The sequence below is a fragment of the Gossypium arboreum genome, chromosome 13 (assembly GCF_025698485.1).
Source record: "Gossypium arboreum isolate Shixiya-1 chromosome 13, ASM2569848v2, whole genome shotgun sequence".
Taxonomy (NCBI): domain Eukaryota; kingdom Viridiplantae; phylum Streptophyta; class Magnoliopsida; order Malvales; family Malvaceae; genus Gossypium; species Gossypium arboreum.
In genome coordinates this window covers 127729301-127750987 of record NC_069082.1, presented here as the reverse complement: position 1 = coordinate 127750987, position 21687 = coordinate 127729301, and the positions used below count along the sequence as shown (strand labels likewise).

At 29.7% G+C, this 21687-nt stretch overlaps 3 protein-coding genes and 1 long non-coding RNA gene across 4 annotated transcripts in view; 2 read left to right on the top strand and 2 right to left on the bottom strand.

Moving 5' to 3' along the window:
- Nucleotides 1-2347: 2347 nt before the first annotated feature.
- Nucleotides 2348-3226, top strand: LOC108451837 (dirigent protein 22-like). The gene has a single exon (XM_017749527.2). The coding sequence runs from the start codon at nucleotides 2437-2439 to the stop codon at nucleotides 3007-3009; it is 573 nt and encodes a 190-aa protein (XP_017605016.1). The 5' UTR covers nucleotides 2348-2436; the 3' UTR covers nucleotides 3010-3226.
- Nucleotides 3227-3507: 281 nt separating this feature from the next.
- The window catches only part of LOC128286663 (uncharacterized), a 51916-nt gene continuing 33736 nt past the window's right edge, over nucleotides 3508-21687 (bottom strand). The window contains exon 5 of the long non-coding RNA XR_008277283.1: nucleotides 3508-3522. This is a non-coding gene — a long non-coding RNA (uncharacterized LOC128286663). The remainder of the gene's footprint in view (nucleotides 3523-21687) is intronic.
- Nucleotides 5853-8994, top strand: LOC108450129 (uncharacterized). Its single transcript, XM_017747614.2, has 4 exons — nucleotides 5853-6496; nucleotides 6577-6660; nucleotides 8380-8552; nucleotides 8633-8994. The coding sequence occupies exons 1-4, from the start codon at nucleotides 6229-6231 to the stop codon at nucleotides 8825-8827; spliced, it is 720 nt and encodes a 239-aa protein (XP_017603103.1). The 5' UTR covers nucleotides 5853-6228; the 3' UTR covers nucleotides 8828-8994.
- LOC108452049 (uncharacterized) lies at nucleotides 9521-11266 on the bottom strand. The gene is made up of 2 exons (XM_053024001.1): nucleotides 11133-11266; nucleotides 9521-10910 (listed from the first exon to the last, which is right to left on the bottom strand). Exon 2 carries the CDS (start codon nucleotides 10886-10888, stop codon nucleotides 9782-9784), a length of 1107 nt encoding a protein of 368 aa, XP_052879961.1. The 5' UTR covers nucleotides 10889-10910; nucleotides 11133-11266; the 3' UTR covers nucleotides 9521-9781.

Sequence of the window (21687 nt, the reverse complement as noted above, 5' to 3'; positions counted from 1 at the left end):
TCACATCACTGACATGATGTGACTAGTTATAATAAATATATATATATTTTAATTTAAACTTTAAAATTTAAATATATATACTTAATGATAAAAAGATTTTAAGAATAATATTTAAAATTGTATGTAAAATTAATAAAATATTAAACATACATTTCAAATATTATAAAATTAATAATTTCAAAACTAATTTGAAAAATACATTTTTAAAATTTATAAAAATTAATTTCACAAATATATATATATAAAGTTAAAAATATTTTTAAAAAAATAATTAAAATTTTTAAAAATATTATAAAACATTTTAAATATATATTACAAATTTTTAAAATTAATAATGTAAATTAAATAAGCAAAATAAATTAAGAAAATAATATAAAACTTAAAAAGAAAAAATCTAAGAAAGAGACAAAATATAAGAAAAAATTAAAAAAATAAAAAAATAAAAAAATATAAGAATCACAAATCAGAAAAGTGGTGGCGCCATTTAGAATGGCTCCACCCAAAAATGAATTATTTTTTTAAGTCCTCCGTTTTTCTAGATTTTTTAATATTTTCTTAGTAGTTTATATTGGTGGCGCCATTTAACATGGCTCCACCAAAAAATAATTTTTTAATACTCTTGGCTAACGTGGTAAAGTGGTGACGCCATATCATATGGCTCCACCACTTTTTACCGTAAAAAATAGGTTATTTTTATAGATAATTAAAATGATAAATTATTTTAATAATTAATTTATTTTTTAAAGTTACTTTTATAAAAAAAACCCTTAGGAAAATCTATCTATAGATCTTATCAATGATTTAGTGGGTAAATTTCCCATTAACCATAAGCATAGACAAGAGGCCCTATAGAAATGTATATTCAAATTGATAGTGGAAAAGAAAGGCAGTCTATTTGCTTTGCCTTTTTGCATACGCATTATTTCACTGCTCCCTGCGTGGAAGAGCTTTAGGTCATCTCCATCATTAAAGTCATTGAGGCACCATCCACCATGTCCCACCACACTCCTTAACTCAATGCGTTAGGTTCACCAACCAAATTTTCCATTTCCATTTTCATTAGTACAAAATCTCACTCCCACTTTCCTTGAAATTGTTTCTTTGAATTTGTCAATGGAGAATTCAACCAAGTGGAATTAAAATAAAATACGGATTCTCGTGATTGATTTAATGGTTAAAGGATGTTGACTCATAAACTGTATTCGAATTTGAGTTTTTAGATAGTAAATAGTAGTGCTAAGATGATGAGAACTATGATGATATCTTGGGTTTACATGTTATAACGTGTGTGTATTTTTTTTTTCCAGAGTTTATGTAAAATTATGAAAAAACAAAAATAGTCTCAAAAAAAATTTTATTGCTTTGAAAAATTATGAATTTTTTTAAAATTTTACAATCAAATTGAGATTTAATTAAGGGTGACATAATGCAATTAAACTCTTGAATATAGTATAGTAGTATATATGTTTAAGAAGTTAAAGGATTGGCTTCAGTAAAAGAATCTTAAAGGCCTTTGTACTAAAAGTTGATTCTACTTTTTTCTTTTTACTCAAAAAATAGCAAATCAATTTATATATGTTAGATCATAGCATGAATTAGTTATTTCTGTTAAAAATTTTATCCATTTGTATTATTAAAAATTAGATAGTCACGTGTACCTCATATTGATATATAAAGATCACTTTTTAACAATATAAATTGATAAAATCTTTAATAAAATGATCAGTTTATTTTTCATTAAACGTTTGTAGAGAAAGAAATGCAATTCGATTATAATACAAGAACCTTTATAATACTCTTACTGATTGACTCAATGATAATTTAAAATATTAAAATTTTAAAATTACATACTCGAGTTTCGCTTTATATTAATTTATGGGCTCTCTTCTAATTTATTTTGATAAAATTTTATCATAATTGTAATTTTAGAAGGAATTTAAAAGACTTTCAAAGTCTTTGTTGGCTCATAATATTTTCTTAAAAAAGGAGACATGGAATTTCTCATATAGTTCCAAAAAGAAATTGCTTATATTTTACGCAATTTAAGCAAGAATTTTAAAAGTGGAAAATATTAGACCATGATTTGCAGTTTTCAAGCAATTCACCTCCAACAGATTATAAATAATTTATATTTTTCTACGTTAATAATAATATTTATACTAATTAAATTAAAAAGTAATCTAAATTAACTCTTAAATTATTCATTCTCACAAACAAAGTCAAATTTTTAAGTCACTTTGTTTTCAAACACAAACAAAAGTAAATTGATTAAATAATTAATTAGCTCATGCTCCATTAATGGGGTTGGTAATTAGAAAAAAGAAATTCTACAAGTCTACTTTAATCACTATATAAAGGAGGATTAAGCAGAGAAATGGTGAAAACAGACCCAACATATAAGCTCCATTTTAGCAGAGCATCCTCAAAAAGTCATCCATGGCTAAACTTTCTAAAAACACCCTAGCTGCCCACTCCATCTTCACCATTTTCATCGTTTCAGCTTTAGCTGAAAACGGCAGTAGCTTCGCGAGATCCATGGACAAGAAGGTGTTGGGGATGAAGAAGGAAAAGCTCAGCCACTTTAGGCTATACTGGCACGACATTGTTGGCGGGAAAAACGCGACGGCGGTTCCGGTGGTTTTCCCATCGAGGAATTCAACGACGGCGTTCGGTATGATCAGTGTAATAGACGATCCTTTAACGATGGGACCTGAATTAAGTTCGAAAATGGTGGGAAGAGCACAAGGGTTTTACTCGGCGGCGTCACAACAAGAAATAGGATTGTTGATGGCGATGAATTTTGCTTTTATGGAAGGGAAATATAATGGGAGTACGATAACGATATTGGGGAGGAACACGGTGTTTTCAAAGGTGAGGGAAATGCCGGTGATCGGCGGTAGTGGACTATTTAGGTTTGCTAGAGGGTATGTTGAAGCTAGAACGCATCGTTTTGATCCTGCTACTGGTGATGCTGTGGTTCAGTATGATTGTTATGTTTTGCATTACTGATTTAATTATGGTTTGATTTTCAATAATTATACTTTGTTAGCTGTTTTTGTATGATTAGTGTTACTAAAATATGGAGTTGTGGGTACTGATTTTCCAGATTTTTGTGGTATGAATTGAATGGTCCTGTGTATGGATGACAGCTACCCAGATTTTACGTTCAACTTTTTTTCTTCTTTTTGTAATTTTATTTCAATAAGTCAAGACAAAGATTGTTGAATTCTGACGTGTGAAGATCCAATGTTTTATGTTTTGTAATTAAAATTTTATACATTTTGGTCCTAAAATCATTTCATCAACCGAAAGACCAGGGCCCAGTAGGATATGAGTAATCTTACCTATTCTTAATACAATTGATATGTTAATATAAAACAACAGAAATTTAAGTACGTTAAAATATGTTATTCTTTTATTTATGGGTTGTGAATAATTAAATTTTTGAAAGAAAAAAAGGATATGAATAAACATTATGAGTCAAAATTCCGACACCATTAATTATTTTTTCTTTTTTTTTTTCTTTTCATCACTTGTGTGAGAAGAGATTTAGATGGTGATGAAACACGGTAGGGTAGATGTTGTTAAATTTACTATCGTTTCATTGTTAGTAAACTTTGCTCCATTATTTATATCACTAGATGTTAATATTAAAAAACACTGTCACCTCCATAGATATTGAATATATTTGTTCTTGTCTCTTCTCACTTCACTCCAATTTAATTTTTGCTACTTGTGTTTAATATTTTTAATCTTTTTAAATTCAAGAAAATATTTAAACATAATTATGCAAAAAATATTTAAATATAAAATATATTTGGATTTTTTTATTATATTTTTACCTTTTTAATAGTTATATAGTGGGGTGAGGAGGGGCGAACAAAATAATTATCATAACTACTCCATACTCACTGTCCAAATGAAAAAATTCACCATGTCTCTCGTCACATTCAGTGTTGTTTGAATTGAATCGAACCAACCAGTTCGGACTAGTTGGATTGGAGAACGAACACGTTGAATCAAAATTTTTAATTTTTAATTTTTTATCAATTCAGTTGAACCGATCGAACCAACGAATCAATAATTTGACCAATTCCACTACTAATCTAATTTAAAAAGCATTACCCGCATCTACTTAAAAAAAAAAAAAAGCCCCATTCGGAACGGATGAATTTGGAACCTATCGAGTGGTTTGGACACAATGTACTTATGGCAATCAAATATGCTATGTAGGGTGAGAGTCTCCCATAGAGTCTTTATTAGAACTTATTTGTCATATTCACAACATTATCTGAATAAAGCCCATCAATAGGCCATATAACAAACTTTGATGTTAGGAAAAGCCCCATCAACTATTATTACCTCTAGCTTTTGCAATAACCCTCTAACAAAAACCTTAAGCAACAAAAAATACAAAGCAAACAACAACAGTAATATTGCCCAACACAAGCAATTTTGAAGCCATCCGCCTAAAATCACTAAGGAGAGGTCATGGCTATCACCTTGAGGTGAAGTCAGAAACTATTTTTGGAGGGTTGAAATTAAGTTAGTTTATATATTTATAACTTTTAAAGGATTAAATTAAAATGTCATCATTTTAGAAGGTTAAAGTACAATTTGACCATTTATTAACTTATAATTTTATAAAATATAAGGAGGGAATACTGTTTTTTTTCCATTTTAGGGAAAGCCTTAGTCATTGCCAGCCCCTCTTAGTATCGCCCCTTCTACCACCCATCCACCATAGAAGCTCGTCTCTGTCGCCATGGAGGAATACTAACGTGAAAGAGCAACACATCACCCATCGACAAAAAAGCCTTGGAAAGGGAGAAATTTCTACCCTAAAGATTGCCCATGGCAGCAACGAAGATGAATGAGGTAGCGATGTACAACTTCAAGTAACTTTTAAGTTGCTCTAGTCTTTTAGAGCTTAAATTATTCTATGGCCAATGATAACTTAAAATAGAACAATATTGAAATTTCACTTTTTAATCACTAGCAAAATAAGAGCTATTTGATAAATTGCAAAATCTAAGGCAAATCTTTCAGTGACTTTTAAGTTTTAGTCCTTTAGAACTTAACTTATTTTGTATTGGATAATTTACAATCGAATGGTCTTAATTTTTAAAATTAATAAGAAGAGTATTTTTTTTTAAATAATCTTATTATAGATTCTAATCATATCATAAGATAATGTATTTTAGCGCACGCAAACTTACATCTTCCTACATTGACAACAATACACATTCCAATTGAGCTAAGGCCCAATCGGTAAAATGAGCATTATTTGTTACATTGTTAATAAATTAAAAAATAATAAATAGAGTTAAATTTAAAAGATAAATAATTAGACACTTGTAATCATCTTAATTATACTTGTGAATTTTGTTTTCACCGACACTCTACTTAATAATAATAGATAATAAAACTATCTATTTTAAACTATAAAATTATTATTATACATATATCCATATTTAATATGTTTCTAATAAAAGAGTTAAATGTGTGCTCCCAGTAGAGTAAAATTAATTTAAAAGTAATATTTCTTGAGATATCTTAAATTACTTAATAATGTAGTGATATTGAAATTAACTATATATTTCAAAGTATCAAACTTTATCGAAATATAAGAGCAATAGCACAAAATATTCTTCGAAATTCAAACAAAAAAGTCATTGTAGATCTTACATTATTTTTAAAATATAAGATTTATTGATTAAATTTTAATTTGATTGGTACAAGTATAATTACTAATATAAGAAAATATCTAATAATGAGATTATTTAAAAATAAAAATATAAGATTTAAATAATGCTGTCCTAATTGAATTGGATGAAACAACCAAATCAATTAAACTGAAAATAGTTGAGGTATCGATGAAAGGTAAAAGATGGATTGACTCGTAAATCGGAATAAATAATTGGTGAAATCGGATCGGTGTTCATAACTTTTTTAGTGACCATTGGATCAGTAGTCGGATGCCGTTTGTTTTGTCCGTCACTGCAAAACATATCTACTACACTGAAAGCGAAAGGCCATAGCAAACCCAATGCTCTGCCATTAGCTACATTAACACACAATATCATCCCCATTTCGCTGTGGGTCTGCTTCCCATTCCCAAATCCCATCTTCTTCTTCCTATTGATTCACTCAAGATCCAGAGCTGCTACAAAATTTCACCAAAAAAATCATCTCTTTCAGAAATCCCCAAAAATTCCAAATCGAGAAATGTTACTCTCTCTTGTTCAAAGCAGCTTCCTTTCACCTTCAACACCCCCCTGCAAATTCCATTCCAACTTAAACCCACTAAAACCCTCTTTTTTACTTCCCAAATCCCTTTCCCATAAAAAGTCGCTGTATTTGTCACCAAAGTATGCCACTGCTATTCGTGCTTCCATGATTGAAGCTCCAGTGCTTTGGGCTGGTCGGCTTTGTATTTATTATGCTCTTTTGAAGTCTGGGTTAGCTGGATCTCAGGCTAACCCACTTGTTTCAGGTTATACATATTTTTATCAAGATTGAATTTTCGTTGTTTTTTAAACTAGTGATTTTAACTTTTTTGGTTTCATTGGTTAGGGTTGGAGGAGAATGGTGATAGTGTTGGCGAATCTGGTGATTTGGGTTTCTCTAAGTGGTTGGACAATATACGAGGGAAACCAGGTTAATTAATCATCACTTACTTTCACTAGTTACTGATAAGATTTTGGGTTAATTGTTTGATTGCCTTCAGATTTTTTGAGATATGTAAGTTCAATGAAAGATATAAAAATCCCATCCCAAGATTTGATATCTTCAAAATGAAGTCTTGAGCTCTTCTAACCTTAGGAGTGTTACCTATGGGGTTTGATCAACCATTTGAATTAATAAAACACATTGTTAACACATTTGTTCATCAATGCATCAAGTCTTTCTCACCTTGTTGCTATAGAGATGCTTAGTGTTAAGATACATCGCAGTCTTAGAGAAAGAAGTCACTCTGAACCCTAGAGATGACATTGTGGAGATGGCATTGTGAGATAGGCAGCCATGAACCGGTAAAAGGATCATAGAAGCCCCTATACTAGGAGTTACACATTTTGCCCCCTCTACCAAAAGAATGGGAATATCAATCTCTTTACGTTAGATCAAAGAGTAAACTGATCTTTCTCTAAAAGGTTTTATCTAGTTCTGCTGAAAAAATTGGTCGCTTGTACATCAACATAAGGTACATGCGGCAATGTGTCACTTTCTAGTAGTTATTCTCTTAGCTGCGTCAATTTTAGCCAGTACAAATGAATGGAATTTTTAATGAAAATGACCAATTTGTCCTTTGATTTAACGTATAGAGACTAATAGTAGAGGGGGCAAAATACAATTTGACCCCTAGTATAGGGGCTTCGATGGTACTTTTACCGCCATGAACCCGGGAGATGCTTATTGTTTGGTGTAGTTTCTTTTTCTTCTTTTTTTTTATGGTCAATCAAACATAAAGATAAAGGAGAGGGTTAGTCATTTCAATTTAGTTTACAAACCTGTGGAAAAGGCTTTATTTGGCATCGGTGTCTTGTTGTTTCAATGTGCATTGCTAATGAGAAGTTGCAGAACATTTATTGTTGTGCTAAAACAGCTAACTAAACAAGCCTTGTAGCCATTATATGTTGGATTATATTAAACCTCTTGTGGCTGACTGGAGAATCGTTTACGGCTAATAGATGCTTTTTTATTTTAAAATATTAGAATTTCTTTGCATTTCTTAAGAGGCTTCCAATTCCATGCTTTATTGATGGTCTCATGTTGCAACTTGTAAATTCTTGATGGAAGAAACAAATCTTCTAAATATCATACAGCTTGGAACTATTGGACCTCTAAGTCTGTGGGAGTTTTTATTGCATAGATTTTTTGTTTAAACACGTAACTTTGTCGTTCTTTTACTCTACTCCATGGATGAAATGGTTGACTCCTAAGTTGTGTTTTTTATAGCTTAGCTCCACTCCACTCTGGACTTTAAGCAACGAACATTCTCGGAAAGGATGAACTTAATAGTTGGTGAGAGAAGCAACATAAAGGGCATTGTTTGGTTTAAATCTGAATAGGATTTACTTTTCATGTCTTTCCATGTTGCATAGGAAATACCGAACATTAATTAATCGGTCAGTGAGCACGATAATTTTGGGATATAGTCCAAGTGTAATACGGCATTCTTAAGGCCTCGTTTAGCATTTCCGTTAGCAAACTTCTTTCATAGCAATACCAAACACTAAAAATTTTTTAAACCGCATTTTTCTGGCCCTAACTTTTTCTAACCAAACTTTTTTCAACAACAATGCTAAACTAGCTCAAGATTCAATGCCATGCATTGCGTTCCTTGCAAGGAATAATTAGCTTTTGTTATGGTTGTAGACAAGGAAGCAGCTGACAAAAGAAAGCTGGTCAGCAAATGGCATCCAACCACGAAAGGTACACTTAAAAGGAACTACAGGGTACCTTCCAAATCTGAAGGCCGACGACTACTTAAAGCAGTGGCGTCTCTTCTGTCAGACGATGATCATTTTACTGATGCCACCTCCCACAAGGTAATATAAAAGTGTGAAACAAGAGATCTAGTAGTACCAGTTTTCCGTTACTTCATTAGAACCATTGTATTTGTTTACAGGGTTGCCAGATAAGGAGGGAGAGTGCTCATGGTGAAAGTGTATGCTGTAACAATGTTAGAGCTTTGTTTGATGAGCTTCCGACTCCTCACCTTACAGTCGAAATTACGCCTTTTCCTGCTGGACCTCTCACTGAAATAGATTACATCAAGGCTGAGAAATTGGAAAGGGTTCTAAGGTCTGGACCTTCTGTTTAAAATTGTAATCTCTGTAATATGTACATATTAGAACTATCAACAGGAACTGATGATGCTCACTCTTGCTTTTGTTCTTTGGTACTTTCACAACTTGACAATGAGGAAATGAAAAAAAAAAAGAAAAAAGCAATGCAATGAATTTTGAAAGGCATTGTTTGGTAATCGAATCTCGAAGTCTTGTTTGTATATGATCATCTATTTTGAGTTAACAAAAAATATCAACTGTTGAGGAGAGAAGTTTTTGAAATATTGTCAATTAGGCAGTCAATCAGACCCCTAACAATTATCAATATTTTTCACAGGTCGGGTCTGAGTTTTGTTTTGACTCGATTGAGAATCAGGGGCTTACCTAGGGATGTGGGCGTCGTGTGCCTAGTAGGGTTACCTATATCTTATAGGTTTGCTTACCAAGGGATGTGGGCGTCGTGTGCTTAGTAGGGTTACCTATATCCTATAGGTTAGAGTTTTAAACTCTACAAGGCATGCATGCAACACATACGTATCCTAGTAGGTGGTCATGCGTAAATCCAACGAGTGTGTAAATCTAACGAGTTTCTCTTGCTCTGCAAACCTTGCCTCAAGTTCAGGTCCTCCACAAAGTTGGAGACAAAACCATGACCCAACTTGAAGACAACGTCAACCATTCCATTGTTGGAGGTTCAGACAACTGTTTGATGGATGATATTTTGAAGATTTCTTTGCATCTCCTTAACTATAATTCATTTCAATACAAATATTTTGCCATTACATAACAATTCATCTCAACATGTTTATGAAAACATTATCACAAATGGCAAAACATGGATCCAAATTCCCCCTTTTTCATTACTTGATCACCACCATAACTACATTAACAGAAAAAAGGATATTAAAGAAAATACACATGAAAGACACAAACAAAGAGAAACAAAACATTGAAGAAAAACATTAACCTAAAACTGAATAAAATTTTATTCAATGATTAACCATAAGATCACCACCACCTTTCTTCCTGTTACCACTCCAATCTGGATTATTATTCTTAAAAATCCACTTCCACCCTTTAAAACTTTTCCTACTCCTTTTAATCCCTCTTTCATCCACACTAACCCTACATGAACCACCACCACCAAACATACTAACCCCATCACTTGCAAACCCCTTTTGGACTGATTTTGAACCACCAGGTTCAACAAGGGTATCATATGATGGAAACTCAAATTTCAAGTCAATGAAGGCTGAATCATCCCCACCAGTGAAATAGGTTTCTTTAAGTGAAAACACACGCCTGTTTGCTGTACTGAAACCAGTTTCATTGTCCAAGAACACACCACCAGCTTTTCTCAGTGCTTTGATATCAGTAGCAACATCGGATTCCACGAAAGCACTGTCTCTTTTATCACTGTCGAACCCACTTTTCCTCGGTTCAGGCTCACTAAACCCACTTTTTCTGTCGGGATCCATGCCCAACAGACCACCGTTCACGCTCGAAGTCCTCGCCGCCGATATGGAAGAGCTCCTCGCCGCTGAAAAGTTCATCGACCCATCATCCGATCCAAAGAACCCACCACCATTGCCACCCCTAAAACTACACAACGATCTAGACCTTGATACCCCGTTGTTATAATCAACACTCTTAACATTCCCACCATTGTATTTCTCTCTTTTTTTCCTAAACAATCTCCCTAATCTCCATAACCCATTTTTTCTTTTGATCTCAACACAGCTACTGTTACTTCTTTTAAGAAAAAAATTACCATCTTCACCTTTATCTTCACCACCACCATTGATTTTCCCCTTCAAAAGCTGGTCTTTGCTTTCATTCTCTATTAAGAACGAAACACGACCAACGCTGCCTACTTCACCAGTACATGAACTGCGAGGATTAGAAGAGATTTCAGAACATGAACATGAAGACAATCGTTGTTCACCGCAATCAGAACAAACCAATTTCACTAAACGATCTTTAAGACAATAAGCACATATCCCATTCGAAGACAATTGTGGGTGTTTCTTACAAACAAAATCTGATGATGATGATGAACCGTTATATACTTCCACAGCTTTGCCTCTATCTTTCATGGCTTATAATAAAGATCAAAATCTGAGCTTTCAAAAAAAAAAACCAGAAATTTGGGTTAAAATTTAAAAACTTGAAAGGAGAGACACAGAAAAGAAAAAAGGGTGTAAGAATTTGAAGCATGCAAGGTAGGTAGATGAAATTGAAAAAGGCAAAAAGGACATGGAAGAAAGCGTTAGCTTTACGTTTTTTTTTTTTTTTGAGAAAAGAAACAGTGATGTGAGCAGAGAAAAGTAGTGTGTGAACCTGCACTAGTTTGGTATAATTGTGTAGGGAATGTGACTGCAATTAGCAATGTATTCGAGTGAAGCAGTGTGAAACAATATATATACTGAAAGCTTCCACTAATATATATATATTCTGCATGCAAAATTGTATCCTTTCACTGCAACTTGTTATGTCATACTGTGTGGTACTTCAACTTTGATCGTAGGGTGCAAATCCCATCAATCTGTTTTTGTCAACTTTGCTTGCTGAGATTTTCCTTCACTTTTTATTTCTGTCTGTCTTTGAGTGTTTGACTTTTCTCAACATTTTCCTGTTTGGACATCACATACTAATTTTGATAAAAGTAGAAATATAATTTATAATTTTAATATTAAAAATTCAATAAAATCAAATCCTTCTATGTTAGTCTCATAAAATATTTGTTTAATACTATTACTAATGAAATTAATTACAAGAAAAATAAATATTTTATATAATTTTATGGATAAACTATAAAATAGTCACTTTTGTCTACCTCATATTATATTTTAGTCACTTATTTTTGAAATATTACGTTTTAGTCATTTACGTTATCGTTCTGTTACAAAGTAGTCACTCTACCGTTAATCACTAAAACTAGAGTTAATCATTATACAACTTGATCGGGTTAAAAATCATAACATATTCAATCTTAGATCAAAATAAATCTATACACAATTTACATAAAATGAGTCTCAAAACTATGATTTTAACATAAAAAAGTAATACCCAAAATCTAAAATAATTGAGTGACCAAAAAATAAAATTAAATAGTTGTGTGATTATCTTATAAATTTTCATAATTAGATATTAAAATTTTTAATATAGTCTAGTAATTATGACAATGTGTTTAAGGTTTATAGGTAAATTATATGTGAATAATTACATTGATATATTTGATTAATTTACACGCAAAAAATATTTAAATTACGAACGACAAAAAACACTTAAAAAAGGAAATAAAGTGCTATTTTTTTTTTGGCTGAAATTAGAGGGTCAAACCTGAAAAGATTTAAAGTTGTTTTGTGTGTTCGTATTAATTTGTCAACATTCATTTGCAATGTAGCCATGGTTCATGCATGAGAGTTGAGACACGTATTATTATTACATCATTTTCTTTTGAAGATCTTTAGTAATTTGTCCCCACCATCGACTTTGGGCATGGAGGCTTAAATTCTTTGGCATTTTTCTTTTAGAATTTTGTGTTGGGATAGGTGATAAAAAATATATTTAATTTGATACATATGTATCGAATCGAGTAGTAAAGTGTTTAATGTTTTTCTTAAGTTTCTTAAGTTTGGCTCGATTTTAAAAATTAAACGAGATCATGTGTGATTAGCTATACTAGAAGATTTAAAAGAATATAATAGGCTAAGTTATATGGGATAAAAGTATTATAAATGTTCTTTTATTAAGAGTGGGATTACATTTTACTTTTTTATTCAAAAATAGATAAATTAATCTTTATATATCATATCGAGAGAAAATCGATTCGCTTGGTAAAAATTTCATTTAGTTCTACTATTAAAATTGGTCATTATATATAGGAATGAAGTATACATGACATACCAAGTGTAAATATTTTATTATTCTATCAGTCACACCAAATTTTAACAATAAAAAATGAATGAATTTTTAAATGAAAAAGACCAGGTTTGCTCTTCAATCTAATCCACATAGACTATTTTGAATAAAAAGATAAAATACAATTAACTCCTAATATAAAACATCCATAATACTTCTACTAGATAATGAGAATATGAGATACATATTATCAAATAAATGGGTCCATCAATCATATATATATATATATATATATATATATATATATATATATATATGAAATTTTATGACATTCTTTTGGGTACAATTAGAGGTGATCATGGGTCGGGTCGACCGAGTTCGGGCCGAGCTCAACTAAAATTTAGGCTCATTCATTGAGCTCAGTTTGGTCGGCCCAAAAATGGGCTTAAAATTTTGCCTAAGCCCGACCCAAATAAAAATACTAAAACTCGGGTCTGCCCACCCTATTTATTTTTATATTATTTTATATAATTTTAAATATATATATAATACATCAAAATACTAAAAAATCAAAATAAATATTTTCTAACAAATTGAAAATAAATTTTAAAAAGATGTAGACTTAAATAACACTAATATAGAAGTAACTTAACAAGCAAATACCTTTAAAATAATAATAAAATTAATAAATGCCTTTAAAATAATAACAAAATTAATAATAAAATAAGTTTTATATAATATCCAAATAATAACAATAAAATAGGAGCAACTAATAGTAATATGGTAGCAAAATAGGGAGAAAACAACAAGAAAATAACATTCAAAAACAAAAAAAAATAGCATAATTTTTTTGTCATTTAGTGAATTCGGGCAGGGCCCAGGCCAAAAATACCTTACCCGAGGCCCTGCCCATTTTTTAAAAGGGCATCATTTTTTTGTCCAAGCTATTTTTCGAGCCTATATTTTTGCTCAAACCTTCCCATATTTCGGGAGGGCCTTCAGGCTGGGCCGGGTAGCCCGACCTATGAGCAGGTCTAGGTACAAATTTATGACATCTTATTAAGGATATATACTAAAGGTTTGTTTGAATATGATAAATTTTAATTATATCTATTTTTTTTAAAATAATATTTAGAACTATTCATATTCCCTCCTAAACTTATAATGAAGAAGATAATACGCTTTATCACACTTGAACTCACATTCTCTTACATTGACAATAATGATCATACCAATTGAACTATGTTACATAAAGCTATATTACATGAACCGACCTAGGGTTGAAGTGGCATAGGCTCCCCCTATAGCATTTACATTAAAAGACATTATTTTCATCCCTCCTTTAGGGTGTTATTTAACTTAATTTAATATTTAGTGGGAATATTTTTAAATCATCTTAATATTTTTTTGTGATTCATTTATTATAATTAATTATTTTTCGGTAATAATGATAATTGTACTAAAGAAAAAGTTAATATGATGATGAATTTTGCTTCAAAATACAATTTTGATTTCAAAATTCATTTAATGAAATTTGATGTTTCGAAAATAGAAATTAATGACTTTTCATTTAGCAAAAAACTAAAATTAAAATTAAAATTAAAATTAAAAGAAAAAAAAGAGAGAGAAGAAATTGATGGTGGTCCATGAAAGCATCATCAAAGTCTAATAAACAAGAATGATTAAAAGATGTAAGTAATTAAGACATTAGATGTGTCACGTTTCATCAACAACAAGTGTCTGTCCTTTTTAACGTGTCGTGCTTAACCACCCTTTCTCTTCCTATTGTCTTTTCATCACTCCAATCTCTAATATTACAAACTCAGTGATTCGACTTTTCGATGTTATTGGTAAAGGTTTGAGGTTTTAAATTTTTAAATATTTAAGTTGGAGTTTTGATATATTATATATATATATATATATGAAATTGTTTGAATTAGATCGGATTAATAGGTATAAGGTTGAATAAAGAATTAATTAAAGTATCAGTCTAAAAAAAGGTATTTGATCGGGTTAATTTGGGTAAAAAATTAATTTGAATTTATTTTCTTATTAATTTTTTAAGGGTAAACTATATTAGTAGTTACCCAGTTATTAGTATGTGTATTTTTTGTCATTCAACTATGAAAAGTTATAAAATGGTACTCAATTATTCAATTTTATCTTTTATATCACTAGTTGACTAACCTAAAAATGAAAACATCAAAAAATTCAAAGTAATTGAGTGGCCAAAAAAGACAAAATCAAATAGTTGAGTAGTCATTTCGTAACTTTTCATAGTTGAGTGACAAAAAAATAAAATTTACTAATAGTTGGGTGGTTGCTAGTGTGGCTTACTCATTTTTAATGATTTATTTAATTAAACCAAATGGACCAACGAATCAATGATTTGATGGTTCAACCACTAGTCCGATTTTGAAAACTTAACTATATGTAATTATCATTTGTTGGTTAAAGGTGCTCATGGGTCGGGTTGAGTATCTAGACAAATATTTCAAGCTCGGACTCGACTCGACCCGAAAATTGGGCTTCTTTTTTTTTCCAAACTCATCTAAATATAAGAAATGTAAACTCGGGCCCGAACCAACCTGCCCATATTTGATTTTTTTAGATTATCTTTATTTAAAAATATTTTAAAAATATAATGCACTAAAAATGTTAAAATAAAAATTTTTCTAACACATTAAAAATAGGTTAGTATTTATATTAAAAGCCACAACCATAAATATAATAAATATTTTATTGTATTAAATAAAATTTTAAAATTTTATATTTTAAATTAGGTTATTTAATTGGCTAAGTTTTTTCTAGATTTTGGGTAAAGGGTTTAATTGTTATTTGGCTAGTGATTTAATATAAATATATATATATATATATATTATTTAACATATATAATTAATATAACATTTTTATAACCTAATATATTCAGGTCGGATTGGCCTCGATAATATTTTTTTCCCAAGGCCCGGCCCATATAGAAAATTAGCTTTAAAATTTACCCAATCCCATTTTCTAAGCCTTATATTTTGTCAAAACCCTCCCATTTTTCAGATAAGTCTTCGGGCCTGAATACGTGGTCTGGCCCATTAGCAGGTTTACTGTTGGCCTTGAGCTTCATCATTCTCAATTATCATGGGTGGTTGATTGGATTAGACACGAAACTATGAGGTAGGTAAGGTCGTGGCCCCCTCGGTCAAATGAAAAAATTTATTAGTAATCTCTTTTAAGTATTAATCATTCAATTTAAGTCTTTTAGTCATTTGAATAAATGAATAAATAAAATATAATTTTGACCCTCCTAAAAACTAATTATATTATCTAAGTCCTTTTAAAATAAAAATTTTAACTTCAACCCTCTAAATATTTATGGGGTGTTTTGTAAACAGAGTTTTGGGTCTTTTTTAGTTGATTTGGACATAAATGGAAGCTTAGGTAGTCAAATCCTCTAATTGTAGTAATTGGTGAATGAATATTTGCAAGAACTTGTTGAGCTAAAAATTCCAAAACAAAAAATGTTGGGGACAACTTTTTTCTACAGCTAATTAGGAATGAGATATGTGGAATGACATATCTAATCATGCTTGCTCAAAAATTACTCTATTTGCCACACGCTCTCAAACCTAATAGGGGTGCTAAGATATCAGTAGCCTCCATTATCTCATTTTCATTTTCAGCTCCAAAGTCTAAAGTAAATCTTTAAAAAAAAAAATACTACATTGTCAATCTACAAAAAAAAAACTCCACCGTGAATATACAAAAATCAACATTGCCGTGAGAAATTTTCAATCGAGCCTATTCATCATTGAATATTTATATACTCTTAATTTATTTTCAATTTACTTGTGCAAAATGATTTCTTATGAAACTTTATATTAATTGAAATATACTATTTTACAAATTTATTCATATTGTGACATAATCATCACTAATTTACATACTAAGAACATGACATGATTCTTACTAAGAATTAATATAGTTTACAATTATATTGATTCACTATTAATATTTATCAATTTTCATAAGGTTAATATTTGCTATAATAAGGAACTTAATAAATGTGTTTATTTAAATTTTCAAAAATATTCACTAATTAAATTTCCATAATGAATGTCTTAATTTATTGGTAATAGTGTTTTATTTCAATAATTTCATCCCATAAAGATTAAAGTATTATAAACAAGTAAATACTTGACAATAAAATATGACATGCCCTGATTTATCATTTTATGCAACAGCCTAAAATTTCAGTGGTGTCGGAACAGTGATTCGAGATCACTAAATCCAATGACTGAGATTAGGAAATTAAAATAAAATAATATTTAGAAGTGAGAGAGATGTTAGAAATATTTTAAATAGGAGAAATTAAAATTTAAAGAGAAATTATTAAATAAATTAAGTTGAAAACGAGGTATCGAGACCTCAATTTTGTAAAACGTAGCCAAAAATAATTTTATAAATATTTATGGAGTGTTAGTAATATGATGTTATAATTTTGTTAGAAAATTTTATCGTTTGGGTGGTTAATTAAATAAAAAAGACTAAATTGTAAAGGTGTAAAATTTGTAAAAGTGATTAAATAGCTTAAGTGTCTAATGAGGAAGGACCTAAAGAGAAAATTTTCCCAAGGAAGATATTTTGGACGTCAATAGCTGAGAAAAAGTCAGGAAATTAGTGAAATAAGGGCAAAATTGGAATATTGCCAAGATTAACTAAATAAAGTTAGGACTAAATTGGAATTATCTAGGTTTTTCTTCATTTTTCTTCTTTCTCATCAGCTAAAAATGCCATAGGAGGCCTGGAACAAGGTGGTTTTTGATATTTTTGCATCATGTGAGTTTAATTATTGCTTTTTCTTTGTAATTTTTGTTTTTTAAGACTTTTACAACTAGGTCCTACTATTAAATTCATTTGTTTTTGATTCTATGAGTGAAATTGAAAGTTTCCATGAATAATTTATATTTAGCATGTATTTGAAGTTTTAATCTTATTATATGATGATTTTATTAAGCAATTTTAGTGGAAATTGATTTTAGGACCTAATTGTGAAAAAGTTTTGAATTAAGGTCTAATGCTGAAATTATGATTTAAAAGGTTATCAAGTAATTTAAAGTAATAGAATAAAGTGTTAATTGAGAAAAATTAGTTCAATTGGAGGGTTAATTGAGTAGGGACTAAATTGTAAAAATAGTAAAATTTGAGGTAAAAGTACAATTTAAAAAATTAAAGTGCATAAGCTGTAAATTAGAGTAGAATTTGAATAAATACTAATGAATAAATGGAAAAATTTTATATTATAGATCAGGAAATCGAGGATAAACGAGGAAAAGAGAAAATTCCGGAATAGTTCCAGAAATCTCTACAACTACTGCAAATTATTCCGGGTAAGTTCGTATAGTTAAATTATTAAATTTCAATATTATTTTATGAATAGTGATTAATATTTATGTATGTTAATTGTTGAAAATAAGTAACTTATGTATAAAAGTTACGAAATCGAACTGAGTATTTCGGAGGAACGGAACGTAGGAAATGAGTACGATCGTTCAGTGAAAAAGATGAATTGACAGTAAATTTCCCAACTAAACCGAGATTCAGCATTTGTTGCGAATTCTCGTGTTTGTTTTTCGTTTAGCTCTTATGAGCTTCCGTTAACTCATATGAGTTTCAGTTAACCCTTTTGGGGTTTCAGTTCAGCTCTGATGAGCTTCAGTTAGCCTTCGGGCTTACGTTTAACACTTATGTGCTTCAGTTAGCATTCGGGCTTCCGTTTAACACTTGTGTGCTTTAGTTAGCCTTCGGGCTTCCGTTTAGCACTTATGTGCTTCAGCTAGACTTCGGGTTTCAAATCACGATGTACTCAAATCTATAAGTCGTTCCTTAAATGGACAAGTTGGTAAGTCGTAAATGTAACGTGTGGAAAAAGAAATGTAAGTAATGTTATCATTATTATTATTGAGCTCAATTAAGTAATTTTTTTTAAATGAGATTATGACTTACAGGATGAAAGTAATTTACTTGAAATGTCCATATGATTAGAATTTTGGAAAACTAATATTTGGTAAGATTTATGGTTAAAGTCGACGAACTTACTAAGCTATAGTCAACTTACTTATAATGTTTATTGTTCTTTGTAGATTAACGGGAGGGTCAGAGGATCGGATCATCACGCTCAAGTCATACTATCTCGATTTTCCGGTAGATTTTGTTATAAATACTTTACATGGTTTATATGGCATGTATAGGAGCTTATATGACTATGTTTTGTATTAACTCATGAATATATTAGTTAAGTTAATATAAGTTGATATATGATAGGAATGGAAATTAACTAAGATGTTTAAATACTACTTGAAAGTATGAATGGATATAATGTTAGATAAAATAAGGACTAGTGATATTGTTACGAAACGAATATGATTTGGATGAAGATTGTATTTATTGAGTTGTTGTTTGTGCTGAATTGGTTGCAAATTTGAAATTGCAGGGAATGTTAGATGTTTCTAAAGGAGTTATATTGAGTTTTTTATTAAATAATAATAATAATAAAATAAATAAACAAAAAAAATAATTATATTACGAAAAAAATAAAAATAAAAATAAAAATTCCGGAGTACTTGAATAAGTCCTTATTCATTTATAATACGTGGTTTAAGCCTCGAGGGTTCATAAAAGAGACTTAATGATTTAATTCTAATATGTTTGTTGTTTACTCATGAATTGTTTGTAAATTAACCAATATGTTCGGTAATGACTCGTAACCCTATTCCGGCGACGGTTTGGGGTTAGGGATGTTACATTTTACACATATCAACTTTCAGCTATTAGCTAAGTTTTACTAAACACTTTTAAATAAAGAGTTAATAGAATCAGTTGGTCATACCAATTAATAGAATCAGTTGGTCAAACTAGCCACTGCAATCATCAATCAGTTATTAGCCAACTGTCAAACAGAGCATTAGAATTTTATCTCAACCCCCTAAACAATGTCTCTAGCGTCATCCTGGATAGAATATATATTTTTAATTATACGTCGTAACTGTTCTAAGAAAACGATAAACTCGATTTTGGATGAGTAACTTTAAATATAAATTTAAATATTATTTTAACTTTTAATTGCAATTGTTTTTTTTTAAATATACACTATTAAATTAATTTTTAAGGCTTAAATGATACATCAATAGTTAAATTATTATTTTTTCATTTTAATATCTATTTTTTTAGAAATATTATTTAAACTATATTTCCTTTATCCAAATCACCTAAACTGTTAGTTTTATTTAAAAAAGTTAATTAAAACTACCGTGTGGCACAAAAGCAACATAAGCATTATAATGAATTTATTTATATAAAATAATTTTTTAAAAAATAGAAGGAAAATATTAAATCATTATTGATTATCTTTATTCTCATATATTAACTCTCGAATTAAATCTAAGGATGATAAATTTTAAATCTATCTGCTTTTGAATGAGAAGATATTTATTTATTTATTAAGGAGATTAAAATTATTACATAACAATCAATTTAGGAAAAGATAAACCAGTAATATCCTCATGCAATTTATTCAAAGTAAAATCAGGAGGTTGGGACAAAGAGTAAAAGCCAATAACCATTCCTTCTATAGCTTTTGCTAAGCAATTAGTCATCCTATCGTGTTCTCGATGCATACGTCTAATACCAATATTTCAATCTTGATGCAACAAGTCTCGGATGACATGAATGACATACAAATCCGGTTGATGTATCATCAAAGTAACCATAATATGATGCAGTGCTTCCAAACAATCCATTTCTAACATCACGTCACGACAACCATGAATTATCTTGAAAAATTATTAAGATTATCCAGTTGACGAGTCATTGAATCAATCCATTCAGACAGCAACGACCCTAAAGATTTGCCACAACCTTGTTTTTTCCGCACTTTAAACCCACGCTTGGTTATCTCATGCATAGACGTACTAACCCTCTTCATTACATGAATGAGATATTTTGAAGAAGAAGCAATAGAGTAACCCATTTAAGTGTTGTCGTCCTCAATGATGATAGTTGTATGACTCGATTCCAATAAAATATTTATTTATTTTGAGTAGTAGAAGTGAAATGATTTAAAAAAACAAATATAGAATAGTTTTAATATTTGCTTCTCACACTTGATATTTTAAAACCATTATTTTACTTGTCTATAACTTTTAAAAGATAAATAAAAATATAATAATATATTTAAAGGAGATATTTATAAATTATGTTTCAAATCTATATATCAAATGCAAAATATATTAGTCAAAATATAAAATATTAGTCACCAAAAAATCATTATAACAACTCTGTTGTGTGTACATGCACCAAGTCTTACTCTAATTAAAATGGATTTCTTTTGGCTAACTACTTTGACTTTGATTAAATGATGTTTGGATGATGAAATTTTTGAAAAATGTTAACTGTTTAGAAATCATTGATGAATAAATGCCATGGTTAGTTGAATTGGTTTAATAAGTTCAATCGATTATTTAATTAATCTAATTATAATTTAAAATAGAAAAAGATTGAATTACGCAAAATTGGAGAAAATTGTTTCAAAAGATTTAATTTAATTTAATTTAAATGTTTAATTTCATTATTGTAATCTATAAAATGGAGGTTTATGTTTTTGTTATAATTTATTTTTGTTTATTATTTCAATTTTTATTTTATAAATCTTTTAATTTTGTAATGGTTGAATTGATTATCCAACCAATTAAATTGAGAACTCGATGGTCTAATCAATTTGATAAATATAATTTATTTTTACTTAAATATTGACTTAATGGTAAGGTTGGTTCAAACCCCACCCTCTTTGGCTTATCTATTTAGATTTTATTATAGCTTAAGTCTCGGCACAGTGAATCCTATCTATATTTATTTTGGTATAGGTTTAGATGTATTTTGGACACCGTAGAAAAATAAGATTAAAGTGTATTGTTAGTCTATATTATGCATAAGTTGTGGATCTAATGTCAATACTTTAATTTGGTCATTTTAGTTTCTATAT